Source organism: Lepisosteus oculatus, chromosome 14, assembly GCF_040954835.1.
Source record: "Lepisosteus oculatus isolate fLepOcu1 chromosome 14, fLepOcu1.hap2, whole genome shotgun sequence".
In the NCBI taxonomy this organism is placed as follows: Eukaryota; Metazoa; Chordata; class Actinopteri; order Semionotiformes; family Lepisosteidae; genus Lepisosteus; species Lepisosteus oculatus.
Window position 1 is genome coordinate 14,567,569 of NC_090709.1, and position 19,294 is coordinate 14,586,862.

At 40.7% G+C, this 19,294-nt stretch overlaps 1 protein-coding gene across 1 annotated transcript; it reads right to left on the minus strand.

Annotated features, from left to right (window-relative positions):
* Nucleotides 1–2,115: 2,115 nt before the first annotated feature.
* On the minus strand, nucleotides 2,116–17,700 carry LOC138242805 (zinc finger protein 180-like). Its single transcript, XM_069198359.1, has 2 exons — nucleotides 17,055–17,700; nucleotides 2,116–7,121 (listed from the first exon to the last, which is right to left on the minus strand). The coding sequence occupies exon 2, from the start codon at nucleotides 6,870–6,872 to the stop codon at nucleotides 5,505–5,507; it is 1,368 nt and encodes a 455-aa protein (XP_069054460.1). The 5' UTR covers nucleotides 6,873–7,121; nucleotides 17,055–17,700; the 3' UTR covers nucleotides 2,116–5,504.
* Nucleotides 17,701–19,294: the final 1,594 nt, after the last annotated feature.

Here is a 19,294-nt window from a genome sequence, read left to right on the forward strand (position 1 = left end):
CATCCTAAGAGTGCTGGGTTTGTTAAGACTGTTTCCCGTTCTGCTATTCCTTTGTCTAGTGAATACAGTCTCCCTGACCCTTGTTATGAACCGTTTATTATGGAAGGATTCGTTTCGCTTCACGTTCTGCTGGTACTGAACCCGGAATTCTCACCATGCAGTTGAGTTCTATCTGTACACCACATAGATAATCTAAACAAAATAGAGCTGTACAGGATACGCAGTGTGGAGCTCACACAGCGAATATCCTTGAACACAAGAGAAAAGGCACAGTTCACATCTGCTAAACATCATGTCCGACTTTAGAGACATTTACATCAGAGAATGGAACTCTAGAAGTTTTAGATCTCTTTTTTTATTACAGGTTCAAACAAACCTGAAAGTTAGGGAGTTTCAGGACACTTTTGTTTCATTAAAAAGTGTGTGAAGCTTTTAAATGTAATTTGAAAAAAACCCCGCTATTGGACATTAGCTGGTGCTTTTTGTAACAATTTGCTATTTCATGCTGGAAAGAAAAGGAACAGACCCAACGTTTGCTTTCAGATGCAGTTTCCCAGTGGGCAAAAGACATAATATACGTCTATTAAACGCACAATTTAGAGACGTATAAATGTGGTCCGCAATTCGTCTAGAATGAAATTCTAATATACGTCTATTGTTATACGTCAATTATACGTCTATGATTAGATGTTCATTATACATAAATGGTTGGAGTTCTATTATATGGATAAATTTAGAGGACTGTTATACATATATGGTTGGAGTTCCGGATAACTTTAGAGGTCTATTATACGGATAACTTTAGAGGACTATAATACGTATATGGTTAATAACAAAATTAATTGCTTACACTTATATAGCGCTTTTTCTGGACACTCCACTCAAAGCGCTTTACAGGTAATGGGGACTCCCCTCCACCACCACCAATGTGCAGCATCCACCTGGATGATGTGACAGCAGCTATAGTGCGCCAGAACGCTCACCACACATCAGCTATCAGTGGGGAGGAGAGCAGAGTAATGTATCCAGTTCATAGAGTGGGGATTATTAGGAGGCCATGATTGGTAAGGGCCAATTGGAAATTTGGCCAGGACGCCGCGGTTACACCCCTACTCTTTTTGAGAAACGCCCTGGGACAGAGAGTCAGGACCTCGGTTTTACGTCTCATCCGAAGGACGGATGTCCGAAGGATCCGAAGGACGGTTAGAGGTTATTATACATCAGAGATAGGTTTTACAGGTGTAGAAACTAGTAAACCAAGCCAATGATTTGGTTTTAAAATTTATTCTGAAAATACACATTCATAGCTGAAAAATATGTATTTCAAATTATACATTGTATACAATCAATCAACAATCAACTTATGGGCAATAATCATAAAAAAACACAACTAGTCTTAAACTTCAGCTACAAATTCTGGTAACATGGCAATATACAGTATAATAATGACAAACACAAACTAATTACATTAACACAATATTTAACTCAAAACCACATTTTGATTCAAATATAAATTTTAAAATGTAAAACTTCTATATTTCCAAGAAAAAAAAATATTACAATGGAAGTTAAGACAATTTTTGTCCACCATTTGCAAACCCTGTCTAATTGTCCTAACAGGACCAGAAACCTATTATTTTCAGTGTCCAGATCTCCTGGCCCCCTGCCTTGCATATGCATTCTTCAAGTAACGCATTGCGTGCTCCTTTATATCTTTTTCTGTCGATGTAGGGTGGGACTTCAAAACCGCAGCTAGGAGAAAATTATATAATATTACTACTCAAATAAATGATGAGAAATATCTTCTTGAGTATAATCTAAAAAATGAACCATTAAGGTTTACTAAGCTCAAAGCTGAAATAAACAGATAAAATTTGGCTTGCATCATAGCAGTTGAGCAATACAATCTGTCCTAATTAAAGAGTACCCAAAGTTTGAAAGTACAACATAAAATAAGAATAATTAGAGAAACAGCAAAACTATTTTGTGTCATCTTCCCCATTCACAGTATTTTTCTGTGCCATTTTTTGCTTATTCACATACTATTTTAATCAAAATAATAATAAGTAAGATCTGTATGTATTCAGATAGTATTATTATTTATACTTACTCGTCAAAAGAGGATTGCTGAGATATTTGCGGATAAATACTTCAATCTTCTACAATTGAAAAACGTGTCCAAAATGGTGACCAACAAATACTAGCAATGCATTGTGGTATATAACCGGAAAATATGCTTGGTTAGATATTTTCTCAACGTATGCGTTTATTAATGTTGTCGATATTATGGTTGAAATTTAACATTGATAATACATCTCAGTTATGTGCCCCCCTGATGTGCATTTTTAACGCATGCAGTTAGTAAGGATCGGTCACTGTTGTAAGGTATTATATATAATGACATTATGGAATAGGATGGGGACAGGCCTGTCGCCCTTTCAGTTTTGGGCAAAAGGATTTACTTAACTTGCGCCCTAATAAAATAGTTGTACTTTGTCAATGGTCAGACAACACTAATTGACACTAACAGTCACTCGGACTGTTTGATGTGCAGGAGGACTCTCCGTCCAGGAAGGGCACGTACTGTATCAGTGTCATTAGTGTGTCAACATTACGATCCTGTTTGCTCAGGATGGACCGATTCCTTGCAGTAGTTTATCATTATACTTAAAATCGTTATATAACTAGGAATAGTTATAGCAGTCTGTGCTTTCTGTTGGTTTTTACAACTATTTTTTCTTAACGATTCAGAACCTCCATTGATGTAGCTGCAAAAATGAACGCTTGTGGTACTTTTCGGTCCAGGCAATCCAAACCACGAGAGTGACGAAAAATGTGAAACTGAACTTCATCGCAAATACCAGATTGCTAGTCGTTATCTTCTATCATGAAGCACTAATCAATGGCATAGCTGCGAGATTTCATTTGGGTAGCTGCACCGTACAGCTCCGTTTCAACCGAAATATCACCCCCCCTCAAAATTTCAGACGCCCCCCTACAGATTTTTCCCTGGGCACCGGCTTTGATGGGGGACGGGGTGTCCAGGATATGGTATCAACTTTTCTTAAGAAAATAAAAATAGAAACTCTATAGGCACTCAAACATTTTACTGTTTTTTTTTCAGGCAGGGGGCAAGACCCCTCCGCAGAACCTTTGTATGCAAAGCTGTGTAAATAAATTAATTACTGCGAAAACAATTTACTTCGTACACTATGCAGATTGTCGTATACTCCTAGATGCGGCACAAACAATGTATAAAAAGCCTTTGGCACTGTGTTAGATGTGTTTTCGACGTTATATATGCATTTATTAATGTCGTCAATTTTACGGTTGCAATTCAACATTGATTATACGTCGCGGCAATGTATATATACGTATAGCTATATTATCGCTGTGATATATACGTATATTTGACGAATCACTGCCCACTGGGAAGCCAGGGTATCGGCTTGTTACCCTCTCCCACCCCTCTTTGTGTACAGCAGAGCCACCTGTCCTGACTGGAGGAGCTCACCCAGCTGTGTCTGGAGAGAAGCCAGGGTATCAGCTTGTTAACCCCTTCCACCCCTCTCTGTGTACAGTAGAGCCACCTGTCCTGACTGGAGGAGCTCATCTAGCTGACTGGGGAGAAGCCAGGATATCAGCTTGTTCCCCTGTCCCACCCCTCTCTGTGTACAGTAGAGCCTCCTGTCTTGACGGGAGGAGCTGATCCAGCTGTGCCTGGAGAGATAGCCAGGTTATCGACTTGTTCCACACCCCCACCCCTCTCTGTGTACAGTAGATCCTCCTGTCCTAACTGGAGGAGTTCATCCAGCTGTGTCTGGAGAGAAGCCAGGGTATCACCTTGTTCCCCCCTCCCGCCCCCCTCTGTGTACAGTAGTGCCACCTATCCCAACTGGAGGAGTTCATCCAGCTGTGTCTGGAGAGAAGCCAGAGTATCAGCTTGTTCCCCCGTCCCACCCCTCTCCGTGTACAGGACAGAACCTCTTGTCCTGACTGGAGGAGTTTATAGGCATCCTCTCACGAGGCTCCAGTAAATGTAGGGGTTTGTGCATTTACAGGGACAATTATTAATTGTAGCATTAAGTCAGAAAATGATTCTTTGATGGCTATTAGAAAACCGACCTTGCGGGATAACAGCAACACACACACTCGGATACTAATACATTTATTAATGAATAAAATGTGCATTTAAACATAACAGATCTTATAGTGAGGGTTAGCAGAATACAAAAGGTCTACATTCAATCACGAAGAGTTACAAACCAAGACGGACATACATTCCGTATATCATTCATTTAGACTATTTTGTAAATGAACTTTGTCACAACTTGTACATTAGATACTCAAAAGCAAGTACATGACTCATAGGAATTAAATTGATATCAACTCAGGTTGAGGTAACAATTGAATTCTCGAGCTGTAATGCAGAATGTTGAATACTCGCTCTGTAGGGATTCAGATCTCCCGTGGACGCAAAGAAGCAGTGGCAGGCTGTTGCCGTGTCCAATCGGCGCTCTCTGGCCCGGTGCCAGGCAGTGCTGGTTCGACGTGAGAGAAGGAGAAGGAGGGAGAGATTTCTGCTGCGGTGCGCTGCTGATGCTCTCTGAAGACCGGCTAGTTAGTGTTGGCTGAAACTAGCAGAGTTTGCACACAGAAAAGTCACAATCTTTAGACAGGAAGAAGACCGGTTCGTTCTCGATGTAGCGCGAGTCCTGAATACTGATATTCAGCTGTCCACAGTTCCAACCATAGTTCACTCGTTGATCAGGTGAGCGTTCGCGGTAGGTTCACGAGGCTTGCTGCTGGGCTAACCTCGGGTGGATACTTTGGTTACATGCCAGCAACCTCTGTTCTTGACTCTTAGAACAAGGAAAAGTCCTGGCACTCGGACACATTGGCCGTTACGTGACTGTCTGAGCTGAGTCTGAGGATGTCCAGGAGGAGCTGGAGTTTTACCTGGAGGAACTACGGTCGCTCATTGGTTGAAAGTTCGTTGGGCATTCGAGAATCATTTTGTGACTTACTGCAACAATTAACAATTGTCCCAGGAAATGCACAAACCCCTACAGTTATTGGTGCCTCGTGTGAGGATGAGTAACCATGAACTCTGACCTTGGGGTTGTAAACCACTTGGGATGAGACTCTCCCTTGGAATCTCCCAGACAGTGAGGCACCAGAGATGACCATTCATTAGGGTGGCTGATGTGTCTCAGCTTTGGGAGTCGTTCCTTATCAGAACACTATCAGCTAGAAAAACACCTTAAATGTGAACCAAATGGAATGGCCTCTCTGTATCAAGCACCACTTGAGATGAGGGAGAGAGAGACTGGCAAGGGAGCAGCAAACTTAATTCCTGTATTTTAATAAACCTTGCCGCTACAATGGTCTCTCTCCTATGTGAATGCGCTGGTGTGATTGTAAGTGGCTTATTTGACTAAAACTCTTCCCACACTGACTGCAGCTGAACGGTCTGTCTCCTGTGTGAATACGCTGGTGGGTTACTAAGTTACTTGACCGACTAAACTCTTCCCACACTGACTGCAGCTGAACGGTCTCTCTCCTGTGTGACTGCACTGGTGTGACTGTAAGGGGTTTTTCCGACTAAAACTCTTCCCACACTGACTGCAGCTGAATGGTCTCTCTCCTGTGTGAATGTGCTGGTGCCTTTTTAAGTGACTTGACTTACTAAAACTCTTCCCACACTGACTGCAACTGAAAGGTCTCTCTCCTGTGTGAATGCGCTGGTGGGTTTTTAAGTCACTTGACTGACTAAAACTCTTCCCACACTGACTGCAGCTGAACGGTCTCTCTCCTGTGTGAATGCGCTGGTGGGTTATTAAGTTACTTGACTGACTAAAACTCTTCCCACACTGACTGCAGCTGAATGGTCTCTCTCCTGTGTGAATGCGCTGGTGTGTTTGTAAGTAGTTTTTCCGACTAAAACTCTTCCCACACTGACTGCAGCTGAAAGGTCTCTCTCCTGTGTGACTGCGCTGGTGGGCTATTAAGATACTTGACTGACTAAAACTCTTCCCACACTGACTGCAACTGAACAGTCTCTCTCCTGTGTGAATGCGCTGGTGCGTTTTTAAGTCATGTGATAGAATAAAACTCTTCCCACACTGACTACAGCTGAAAGGTCTCTCTCCTGTGTGAAGGTGCTGATAGGATTTTGAAATGCTAGACTGACAGAAACGCTGCTTCTCCCTGTGCCGTAATGGCAGTTTGTCCACTCCATCTGAGCAAGGCCTTGAGCGATTCTTCCTCATCCTGGTATCATGCTGGGGTCTCTTATTCTGCAAGTGCTCCATGGAATGGTCTTGCTCTGTGTGCTGAAACTGAGATTTGTTTTTTCCATCGTGTCCTTCAGTGTGCTGCTCAGCAGTGTGAATCATCTGGGACTCCATCCCCAGCTCTCTGAGATTAAAACCACCCAGTTCATTCAGCTGTTCCTCTCTTTGCCCAAGAACAGACATACTCTCCAGTTCATTAAAACTTTCAACACTTTTCTCAGTAACCAGATTATTAAACCTGTGTGTAAAGTCATCAGATACTAAGGGATCATATGATTGTTTTAGACTCTGCAGCGACAGTCTCTCCACTTGAACAGAACAAGGCCTAATTATTATCAAGCCCTGTAGGAGCTGCTGTTGCTCCTCCCTGTACTGACTCTCCTCTCGGTGCTGTATCTCAACACTGTTCTCTTCACCAGGTACATCAGTCTGCTGCTCTGCAGGGTCAATCAACTTGGGATCCATATCCTGCTCTGTAAGATTTAAAACATCCAGTTCTTCACTGTGCTCTTGTACAGAGACACAGCCCAGTTCATTACAAATTTGTGTAATATTGATTGTGTCCAGATTATTCATCTTCTCTGTACAAATCACATACTAAGAACCCAGGTGTCTCACTCTCAGGCTCCGTCTTCATCATGGGCACAGAGTCCAGATCCTTGACACTCTGTCTGCTGTCTGTGTGCTGCTCACTAAGTGCCTCTTTCCCTGCTGCGGCAGTGAGCTCTGTCTCCTGCATCAGACTGGAGCCCCACTCCTCTTCACTGTGCTGCTGTTCAAGGAGAGCCCTTTCCCTAGCGTCGGAGAGAACACTGGCCTCTGAGCCTGTAAAGACAGAACAAAAAGACACAACCTTTATAAGAATAAACTATTTTATAGTTTTATACCTTTAGAGGTGGCTTCTCAAAGCATTTTACAGAATGCCAAATACAAAAAATACAGAAAATTAGCATGATGAGAATACAGTAAGAGGAGACAGTAGACAGTGGTACTAAGTACAGTAGGAACAGAGGGGTACAGAACAGTTAAATAAAGGCTCTTCTGAAGAAAAAGCTTTTGAGTCTGGATTTGGAGTTTAGAGAAGGTGACTCTCTGATATCCTTGGGGAGAGAGTTCCAGAGCTTGGGGCTAAACAGGAGAAGGCCATGTCACCCATAGAGTGAAGACAGACTGGGGAACAAATAGTTGAACACAATTAGAAGAGCGAAGATTGCAAGGTAGGGAGTAGGGTGATATCAGACCAGTATGGAGGTGCCAAGCCAAGTCTTGCAGAGTCTTATAGGTGAGCAGGAGTATTTTTAAGTGGATATGAAACTTGACAGGAAGCCAGTGCTAGGACTCCAGGATAGGAGTAATGTGATCATTTGTACTAGACGTGGTCAGGGTTCTGGCTGCTGAATTTTGGACATACTGGAGTTTGTTCAATGTGGATTTAGAAACCCCAGAGAGTAGAGCATTACATTAGTCGATTCAAGATTAGACAACACTTTTCAGCCACAGTTAGTGATAACACAGGGCGTAGTCGAGCAATATTTCTGAGGGGAATGAAAGATGTTTTGACAACACGCTGCACATGTGGGTCGAACGTCAAATATCATCCCCAAGTTTTTCAATTTAGACTGAAGCTCAAGTACAAGACCATCTACAGATAGGGTTTCACACTGATTTTACAAAGTTGATGGGTGGTGCCAATAAGAATGGCTTCAGTCTTGTCACAGTTAAGATGAAGGACAAGCTAAAGCTGTAAGCTCTACGCTACACAAACACACGTCTTGTGTACTCGCAATCAATTTGGGTTGTTTAAGCATAGAGGAATAAGAGGGTTTAAGGGGGTTTCTGATTATACGTAATTTTAGATATACAAGCTTTGTCAGAAACCTAACTACCATGTAAAGTAAGACTACAGAAATAATAATACATTACATTTACACAATACAGACACACTGACTGCACACTACAGTACATTTACACTACACTGAGAGTGAGGGATTCATACAGACACACTGACTGGACATTCCAGTACATTAACATTGCACTGAGATAGGGGGGTTCATACAGACACACTGACCAAACGCTACAGTACATTATCACTGCACTGAGAGAGTGGGGTTAATTGGCTCCGTGAAGTTGGCCCCTCTACAGACAGCACAAATGATTAAACTCACCTCATTCGTTAGTGTAACGTTTGCGTTTGTAGTCATTCTGTTTCCGGCTCCTGTAAGCCCCCAGACTGTGTCTTTAAAACCCTCATGATTAACTCAGAGGTGTGGCCAATTCACCAAGAACCTATCCCAACATCTCCTTGAAATGGTCAATTTGCAAAGCGTTAAAAGTAGCATTTGTGCTGCTTTCAATTCCGAGGTATAGAGCCTTGTTTTTTCGGGGTCGTGACATCACTCAGCCCCCCTACAAGATCGTAGCGGAACCAGACTGGTCTCATTCGTTAGTGCTGCATTTGTGCCGGTTTGTGCCGTTGAAAGTAACTTCCCAGCTACTTTTGTTCCTTAGATATTCTTCTTTTTCAGGGGGTGACGTCACTCAGCCCCCCTACAACGTTGTAGGGGAACCGGACCAGTCTCAATTGTTAGTGCTGTGTTTGTGCCGTTGAAAGTAGCGTTTCCGAGATATAGTGCCTTGTTTTTCCGGTGATCACATGACCATGCACGGTGACTTGGACCTCCAGTAACACCGTCTGCCGAGTTCAAGCACTCTGTTACCAGCACAAGAGTAACAATTCTGCAACTCTGTTCCTCTGTTTGCCCAGGTGAGGGTACGGTGGTGGATTTTGCATTTAATATCATTATCTTCTATGCGTTTGTGTGAACAGGAAAATTAAATTTGTCTCCAATATCATACCCGTATCAGAAGAGTTGCGGGTGTAGCCTTAAAAAGCGAACATTAGCAAAATTGTATATTCTTACAAAGAGGCTTTAACGAACAAGTCTTAATACCTCATAGCGGTGACCTTTTTTAAAAATCATAAGAAGTAATCAGTTTTACATTGTCTCCTTCTTAAATAAACAGGCATCAAGGGACGTGTGAACATTCGACCTGTCTGTCGAGCCACGTATTTAAAGACTTGAATTTGCAACTTTCTGAACCACTGTTGCTCTTTTTTATGCAAAGCACATTCGCCAACGTGAAAAGGAACCAGGACTTCAGGACTTTTATTTTTAAGGGGCACTATGTACAAAGTTTACACAAGTTCATAACACATCCGAGAAACAAGAGTCTATCATCTCACACATGAACACCGTGGCAATATTGGAAAATATTTTTATTTTCATAGAACAGAAGTGAACATATATCTAGGTTCTTTGAAAAACTGGCATTATCCACGTGTTTGTATTAACAAGGGTCTTATACGCAAACATGAAACGATTAGCTCAGTCCTTTTATCCGTATTTCTGGTCAGTCCTTGGTGTAGAAAACAGCATGAGGGCACACCTTGAGCTCTGAATACACAGATATGACTGTCTACAAGGACGCTTACAGGTACCAACACACTCAGTACTTAAATTACCGGAGGTGATGAAAACAATGGATGCAATTTGTTTTCCGACTCTATCTGGTAGGGTGGGTGTAGATGTTTTACATTTTAATATAGTGCCTTCTTTTTCTGGCCGTGACGTCACTCTGTGCCGTCGGCACCATACAAAAACCACAAGTTCACGACCACCAGATCTTTCAATTGTGATCTCTTGATCAGCTGACCCCTGCCTTTGCAGTTCATGTTTGATTTATTATCTGCATCTCTGGCAAAGACCTCTTCTTCCAAATCGTAAGTTTCTTTACAAACTAGAAATGCTATACTGTAATTATGATGCTACATTGACGTCCCCACAAATTTATTTTAAAGTAAAGATATTTGAGAAACTTATTTTGTTTTATATCATGGGGAATACCACAAAAATTAGTAAGCTTTATTTGTTGTTATCATGATATTTCTACACATGCAAGTGAAACTTGAAATGACTTGTCACACTTCTGAATTTAAATTATAATGTTTTGTTTCTGTATGTGTTACAAGGAGAATTGAACCCCAAAAATCTCTGACATGTTACAAATTGCGGATGTGAAAGCTGAAATGATTAAGTGGTGAATGCAATGCTTTAAAAACATATTATAAACAAAAGAAGTGGTGATGGCCTTGGTATTGCAGTTAAAGTGAGTAGGTGGGTCTAAAAAATATTAATTTATCAATTTCTATCTACATATACAGAAACTTTTTGATGTGCACTGTAATCCATAACAATGTAAAAAACTTAGTTATATTTTTATTTACACAGTGGAGGGAAGTCCCCATTACCTGTAGGGCACTTTCACTGGGGTTTCCAGAGAAGCACTATATAACTGAAAGGATATTATTAATCACGTGAAAATTTGGAAGAAGAACAGTTGAATCCAGGTTTGGTGATATTCATTTTTTGTTACATTTTTGAGTGTTAATCAGACTTCTCTATACTTTGCATTAAACATTTCCCATAATACCCAGGCCATGGGTCTAGCTAGGGATTCAGCCATCACATGAACGCTAAGATTAAAGGGTGACGTCACGGAGCTAACAAAAGAGTAGTGTAAAGCTCACCACGATTTGTTGTTTGAGATTTCAGTTCTAAGCAATATGCAGTGTTTTGCATTCATCCTTATTTCTTTCTGGGGATTTTAACTACTCAATTGTTTGATTTTTTTTAAACCTTGAGCTTTTCAATTCCATGTATTGCACTACATATTTGTGATTTTTGATTGTTAATTCTTAATTGTGTATGAAAGTATATATCAGACAGACTGCATGCAATAGCTTATTAAGGAGCTGTTGCCTTTCTATTGTTCCATTACCTGTAGAGAGGGAGAGGGGTTTATAATATACATTGAAGTACCTGCCTCAGAAGTTCTGAGCATCTTTGGGAATGTTTGCACAGTTTACATTGATTGTATCATGTCCCAGAAGCAGCAGGCACGAAACTGGTGATTCCACTATTGTAGTAAATGTAGTAGAGTTAACCATTTGACAATAGATTAAGGTCTGCCTTCACAGAGCATAGAACAGTATAAAACGAGTTTTGTGAGCTTTATTAAGTTATACCCTCACACAACAAAGTATATTAAGGAAGTACAGAGTTGGTATAAAATTGCATCATTTGGTGTGTTACACTGTTACCACACTTAAGAGACCAAAGAAATGTACTGGATTAAAGCTCTGCATTGTTCATTGTTATTCTGACATTGTTAAACATTTTACACATTGTTTGGTTACGAAAGTCGCTGTGAGGACAGGATTTGTTTTTTTGTATTTTAAACAATGTATGTTGTTGCACCATAGTACTCATTCTACATATTTGCCCTTCATTCCAGGATTTATCACCTACAGGCACTGTTAGGAGGGTAGGAACTTAACAGTACTAGCATTCAGGCTGTGCTGCCAGACATAACCTGACAAAAGAATATACCCAAGTGCTGCAGGGCTGCAAAGGTAACAAAGAATCAATGTATACATGCAGAGTTACAACAGAGTTACAACAGCGTAACTGCAAACTATAAAATCACACTTAGAACAAAAAAATAGCAGAAGGATACAATGCTTTTTCTTCTGATGAAGTTCTAGAAGAAATAGGTGTAGCCGGGGACCAAGAGCCAAGCTGTACCCTTGATGCATGCCCGACAGCATTGGAAGACTGGGTAACAGAAATCTGGGAAGAATGCAGGTTGCTTGCTGTGGACAGTGGTGATAGACATAACCTGCATTTCCTACCGGAGATTGTTCCTCATCTCACCAGGCTTGCTTGCTATCTCCCACTCTGGACTGGCTTAATGGTTCCACTTTTCAAAAGTGTGAACATCACTGGAAGCTCAGCCAATGAGGAAGCGGATTTCAAAAACCTAATACAATCAGTGCTGAAGCATGACACTGCCAATGCGAGTTGACAGGTTCCTTATGAAGCACCTAGCACACATAGGAGGTATGAGAATATCAACGGGTGCTCATGGTGTTTCCCAGCAGTGTGAGAGGGCCGTTATCAGTGCTACCACCTGTGAGGCAGAGACATCCAGCTCTCTAGAACAGCAGAGCAGAACACTTGTTATGAGTTCTGAAAAACAGACAGAGCTCAAAAAGGACAAAGAACTGGTGTATCCATCAAATCTGAGTTGCCTGGAAAATTGGAGAGGGCTTGCTGCACCACCTAAAAAACGGAAACCATCTTTTTATCTTGTGCCTCATTCTGAGTGGTTACACATAGATTATTCTGTTCCTGTGAAAAAATATGTAGTGGCTCTGATGAGGAACTGAAGCAGCAGAGACCTGCCCCCAGTAAAGGTGAGTGGAGACACTGTGAGTGTACTGAACACTTGTGCCTTTGATGTCAGTGCCTATGCAGTGCCTATTGTGACAGCAGGACTTCTAGCAGCTATGTTAATCAGGCTGTAGATAGCATCTACAACTGGTGAAACATTTGGCACAGAAAGGTGTGCACAAAGATGTTTATGTTCTAAGAGCTAACATTTTGAGGGACATTTTTGGTGCAACGAAAATAGTCAGGGCTACAAGTGAGGGCTGAATGTAACATTTCAAAAATCATAGCAAAAGTGTTCTTAACAGTGCCTAGTGTGGTAGCACTGAGTCGGCGCTCATCGCCAAGTGGTCCCCTCCATTGTGGAGTCACGCAATATCCCATTTGATTCTGTAGATTTGAATACGCTGAGAGCAAGAGGAGTAACAGGGCTATAGGCTGTACAGAAACAAATTAAATTAAGCCAATCCAAATGTCTCTCTCAAATTGGTGACATGGGAGATTGGCTGAGTCATGAAGAAAACACTGTCCAGTCTCAAAATATCTTTGAGAGTCAACTTTCAGATTTTCCACATAACCTGGAATTAAATGGGAAGACCTTCAAATTAAGAGGTGTCACTGCGTTCTGCCAACCTGCCAGCAAACATGTCCTGGGTCGTTACATTGCATACTGCAAAAGACATGACTTCATCTGGGATAAATTTGATGATCTAACAAAGACAATCAAATCTGTGTCTTCAGTGGTCAAGGTGTGCCCTCACGCTGTATTCTATACCAAGGTCTGACCAGAAACACAGATAAAAATCTTCACATATCCCTTGATGCCTATGTTTACTTAAGAAGGAGACAATACGAAACTGATTACTGCTTCAGATTTTTAAAAATGACAATGCTATGAGGTATTAAGACTTGTTCATTAAAGCCTCTTTGTAAGAACATACAATTGTTTGCTAATGTTCGCTTTTTAAGGCTACACTTGAAACTCTTCTGATACGGGTATGATATTGGAGACAAATGTAATTTTCCTATTCACACAAACACATAGAAGATAATGATATTAAATGCAAAATCCACCGCCGCCCCCTACCTGGGCAAACAGAGGAACAGAGTTGCAGAATTGTTACTCTTGCGCCGGTAACAGAGCGCTTGAACTCGGCAGACGGGGTTACTGGAGGTCAAAGTCACCATGCATGGTCACGTGATCAACGGAAAAACAAGGCGCTATATTTCGGGAACGAAAGCAGCAAAAACGCTACTTTCAACGGCACAAACCAGCACAATCCCAGCACTAACAAATGAGGTGAGTTTCATTGTTTGTGCTGTCTGTAGGGGGGGCAAATTCACTGAGCTTACTATTCGAATGAAGAATCTCCATCTGCTTGTTTGTTTAAGTGTTTAGAGAAAATTCCCACGAAACTACTCAAAACTTTGCCCCTCTACTGAGCATATACTTTATTTTCCCAATAAAGGAAACAGAGCAAATAAAATAATTACCATTTAATAACATGCAATACCAGATGCAATCTCTTACCATCTTAAGAGCAAGAGTTCACATGATAGTAAATCAAAACCTGATAGTTTCCACAAAAAAAGGGTCTCTTGCGAGATAAATATTCAAGAAGCTGCTACAAATTATCATCTGGTACCTATTTTTCTATGTATATCACCATTCTCTCTTGTGTGTTAGACTTTCAGCAAGGAAAAGTATTTTTTGTATGATCCAGAACCTTGAATTGCAACAGAAAATAGTTTTATATATATACTATGTAGCAAGATCTCTCAGTAACAAAATCAAAACCACAATAATTATTATAAGAAGGAGACATATTCTCCTGGTTCTGTGGCTGAACTATATATACATACATACAACAAAGAATATGCAAAATCTTTGTTTTAATCTGAAATTTTTTATACAAATGTATAATGCAATCACTTTTTCACACAGGGCCATGTAGGTTTGGATTTTTTTTCCCTTAATAATAAAAACCTTCATTTAAAAACTGCATTTTGTGTTTACTTGTGTTATCTTTGTCTAATATTTCAATTTGTTTGATGATCTGAAACATTTCAGTGTGACAAACATGCAAAAAAATAAGAAATCAGGAAGGGGGCAAACACTTTTTCACACCACTGTACATATCACAACCTGTTAAATATTCACTTTAAATGCATGAGCTCTTTAGCCCTATCTGGTAGTGAGGAAGAATCAGATGTTAAATTGAGGAACAGTAGCTTGAGCCCCACCCCCCAGACAGACTGAGAAAGGGTTCACTGTCACACAGATGAGCACATTTGACAATGCAAGGCTCCGAACCGCAGAAGCCACAAATCCTGCTCTTTTGTCAATGTTAGAGGGTTTAAAAGACATTCAACACACATTTTTTTATTGATCCATGGCATAACTTGTCCTCCCTATTCACTAACATTATAAGACCATGTCCCAGTTTTTAAACTGTACCCTAAGCCCTTCCTCCAGGTCCACACCTCCATGACACAGCATAAGAAGTGTGGACTTCAAGTACATGAGGATTTGAGAGGCACCGTTACAAAAAGGGGGGCATGGGACACCCCCCCGAAGTGACGTCACCGGTTTGTTACGCGGGTCAAAACGCTTCCTGTGGTTGCTGCTGCTTTTGCAGTGACTGAGTGCATGTGGACAGAATTTCTTAAATATGTTTTTTATCCTTTCTCCATTCGCAGGCTGATGAACTTGAATCTCACCGCATCTATCCCTGAACCAAAAGGGAGTGACGCGTTGTGTTCATTCGTGTTGAGCAGACTCGACTCCAAACAGGCAAAGTAAAGAAGGGAAAACTTGGTGATACCGCCCTGTTTATCCACGGCTTTGTGTTACTAAAGACATTTCAACTTGACTATCCCAGTACACAAATGACAGTAGGAGGAAAATCATTCATTCGCTTTCTTTCAATGCAAACTAGGCTGAACCTCAAAGCTTTGTACTATTGAATATGTCTACTATTAAATATTCCATCTACAAAATATACTGCAGCTTAACCAATATTATATTCACCAAAATGGGGTGGCGAAATCAAATCTGTACGTCAAAACATTGTACCTAGAACACAAACAGGATGAATCTGAAAGTAATACATAATCTACAGATGTAAATAATACATACAGCATGAATACCTAAAGTAGTTCACGTAGGGAGCTGCATCAGTATGCGTAGGCTGCAAAGGAACAAGTAGAGGTATATTCCTGTGCTGAAAAGAGAAGAAAAGAAACAACATTTCGGCTGTGGAGCCTTCTTCGGGCGTCAAAACCTTCTTCCACAGCTGAAATGTTGTATCTTCTCTTTCCGGCAGGGAATAAACCTTTACTTGTTCGAAGGTAGCCGAATTTATGTAATTTTGTTTTACATAAAATATGCTAGTTTTAAAACCGTAAAAATAATATTTTACTTTCCAATTGTGGGGGGAAAGCAAGCGCTGTCTTGACATTAGTGGTTCAATAATAATAAAGCCTGCTTTACTACACCAGCTACATCACTTCTTCGCTGGGTATTCCTCAGACTATATTCAGAACATGGCAAAACAGAGCACAAAGCAACTCATCGTAGCAATTAACAGGGTCTAGCAGGAGAAGCTGATCGAACAAAGTTGTAATCATTTTCTTAAGACTCTTTTGTGCTCTCCAGAAGATTGAAAAGAGCAGCGGAGGACAGTCGGGGATGTAATTTCACGAAAACATTTGTTCTGTCTAAATTGCCAGTATTTAACACTGCACTGGAGGGGAGTTAATACAGACACACTGACTGACTGGACACTCCAGTACAGTAACACTGCACTGAGAGAGAGGGGTTCATACAGACACATTGACTGACTGCACACTCCAGTACATTAACACTGCACTGAGAGAGAGAGAGGGGTTCATACAGACACACACTGACTGGACACTCCAGTACATTAACACTGCACTGAGAGAGAGAGGGGTTCATACAGACACACACTGACTGGACACTCCAGTACATTTACACTGCACTGAGAGAGAGAGGGGTTCATACAGACACACACTGACTGGACACTCCAGTACATTAACACTGCACTGATAGAGAGGGGTTCATACAGACACATTGGCTGACTGGACACTGCTTTAATGTACAATAAGGTACATTAACACTGCACAGAAGAGATAGGTACCGCCACATCGATAAATAATCTGCCCACAAACATATTTCCAAGACTCCAAAGTCTCCTAAATTGGCTTTCACATGGAGAAAGTGTATCAATTGACGACATATTTCTGTCCACATTTAAAGAACAGCAATAACATTAATGAGAATATAACCAGACCACAACTAGTTTAGTTCGCAGAAAATAATCCCTCGGAAACATCACAAACCTTTCCTACTTCGCTCTGCATCTCTCCACTACAGTTTCAACAGTGAGGAAGTTAAAAACACCGTTTTTAAACACAAAAGTTACTAATTAAAAGTCACTGCACTTACCCGACGGCTCCGTTTCTTCATTTGTTTCTGCAGTGATTTCACAGGGAGGCATGAGTCCAACATGATCTGTCCCTCCCTGATCTCCTCCTGCTCCCGACTCCTTCTCCCACAGCTGCAGTCGCACTTTAAAGGTCTCGTTTTCCTTCATTCGCGTTATTTCTGTCCCGAAACTGTCCTTGACACACTGTGTGATATTAATCACGGCCCGACTCACCAGGATCTGGGAGACGCTGCGGAGTTTGTCTCGAAACGAGTCCTGGGAGTCAGACATCCTGTTTCGGAAGACTTCTGAAACTTCAGACACGAACGATTTGAGCAAAACCTCCATGAAACAGTGAAGATCGTTTTCCTGCTTCATTTGCGCGATTTCGGCCCCGAAAACATTGTCGACAGACATGATTTTAATCAAGACCCGTCTCGCCAGAACCTGGGAGATCCAGCGGAGTTTTTCTTCAATCGACTTCTCGGAATCATCTGTCAGGTTTCGGAAAACTTCCGAAACTTCGTGCACGATCGATTTAAGCACAGTCTCCATGAAAGAGTGCACCTCAGTTTCCAGATTAAGCAACAGATTCTCCATTTTTTTCAGAGTCGATCTGAAAAACACAAACAATTCCTGCAGCTGCAGTGGCTGTAAACACGTGGGTTTGAACAGAGAAAGCGAAACGTGGTCAAACAGAGGACTTCCGGGTTATCAGATGAACTTCCTTAGTGACCGTTGCTATGAAACACAAAAATATTAGTCGAATAATAATAATCTTAAAAAAATAGTCCAGAATAGATGTTTGCGTTATATTATAGTGTAGCGTATACGACCGACATTTTTATTTTATTTTTATTAAATGTGTAAATAATTTACAAATACAACTACAGGAGCAGAAATGGATACAAGAAAAAAAAAACACGAACAGAAAAAAATTAACTGCCAGAGGTAACGAAGTAAATTCTATTTTTTACATATATCAAATGTTTTCCTTTTGATTGATTTTTATAGAATTTAAATAATATTTCAACTCCATCTGAAAAGTACTAAAAAGGGGAGTATTATTGGACCATTTTGATTTTATGAATGTGAAATGTACTAAGAATGAGTAATACATTTGCTATAAATAAATGTTTTTTTTAAAAAGTTATCTTACACCGTACAATATCAAAGTCCTTAAACCTAAAAAAACACCTTTAAATGCCTACAAACAAAATTCTGCAAGTCCGTCCAAAACAACTTCACAAACACACACCTAAATGTACCAAAGGTTCCCTTTCAGCCCGACAAAAAATGCACAAATCATCCTGCTCATGCTTAAATAAGTACTTTAGAGAGTACTTATTTAACTGGATAAAACCTATGAACAATTTTAAATGATATCTTTTTAACTTTATTTGTAATACAATATCCAACAGGAGTTGTCCAAACTAACTTCCAATTTATATTTTCAAATGGTGCAATCCAAAAAGATCAACTTGACGCACATGCCTTTCCTGTATAAAGTAAAAATCATCTCTAATTTTTTTACAAAACAAATCGCTTTTCTTTTTGCAACATTTCGAATACCGTTAATTTAATAGAAACATCTACCTTAATTTCTTATTTATTCCGCACATCTGCAGTCACTGTTTACATGTCTGCATTGTTTACTTGTACGTTGTCTACTGTTTGTACAGTATATTGTCTTGATGCACTGTCTGTACTTTGTGTAAAGTATCTATATCTATGCTCTCGCAGTCTCCTTCCTCACCGCTCCTGCTCGCTCGACACTCAGTCTCTATGCCTGGGCTCGTTGAACCTCTGTCCAAGTCTTTTGGATCTTAATGACTATATGAACAAAAAATAATTTCAGGTTTACAAATTTGACACCCACTCAATTCAGAGTGCACACGTTTCTTGTTACAGATGGGAAAAAATGCACAACATGAAATTTCTCATGCTCACCTATAAGGCTCTGCATGGCTTGGCACCTCAGTACCTGTCTGAACTATTATCGCCCTACTCCCCACCTCGCAACCTTCTCTCTTCTAATTCTGCTCTCCTAACTGTTCCCCAAGCCCATCTACATTCTGTGGGTGACAGGGCCTTCTCCTGTTTTGCCCCCAAGCTCTGGAACTCTCTCCCCAAGGATATCACAGAGTCACCTTCTCTAAACTACTTCAAATCCAGACTCAAAACCCTCTTCTTTAGAAAAGCCTTTACTGAACTGGTTCCATTCTTCACCCCTCTGCTTTTCTTAGTACCACCATCCATG

Bases quoted from the DNA above. Each gene is read 5' to 3' on its own strand.
- LOC138242805 (XM_069198359.1), bottom strand. From the start codon at position 6,872: ATGAATAATCTGGACACAATCAATATTACACAAATTTGTAATGAACTG.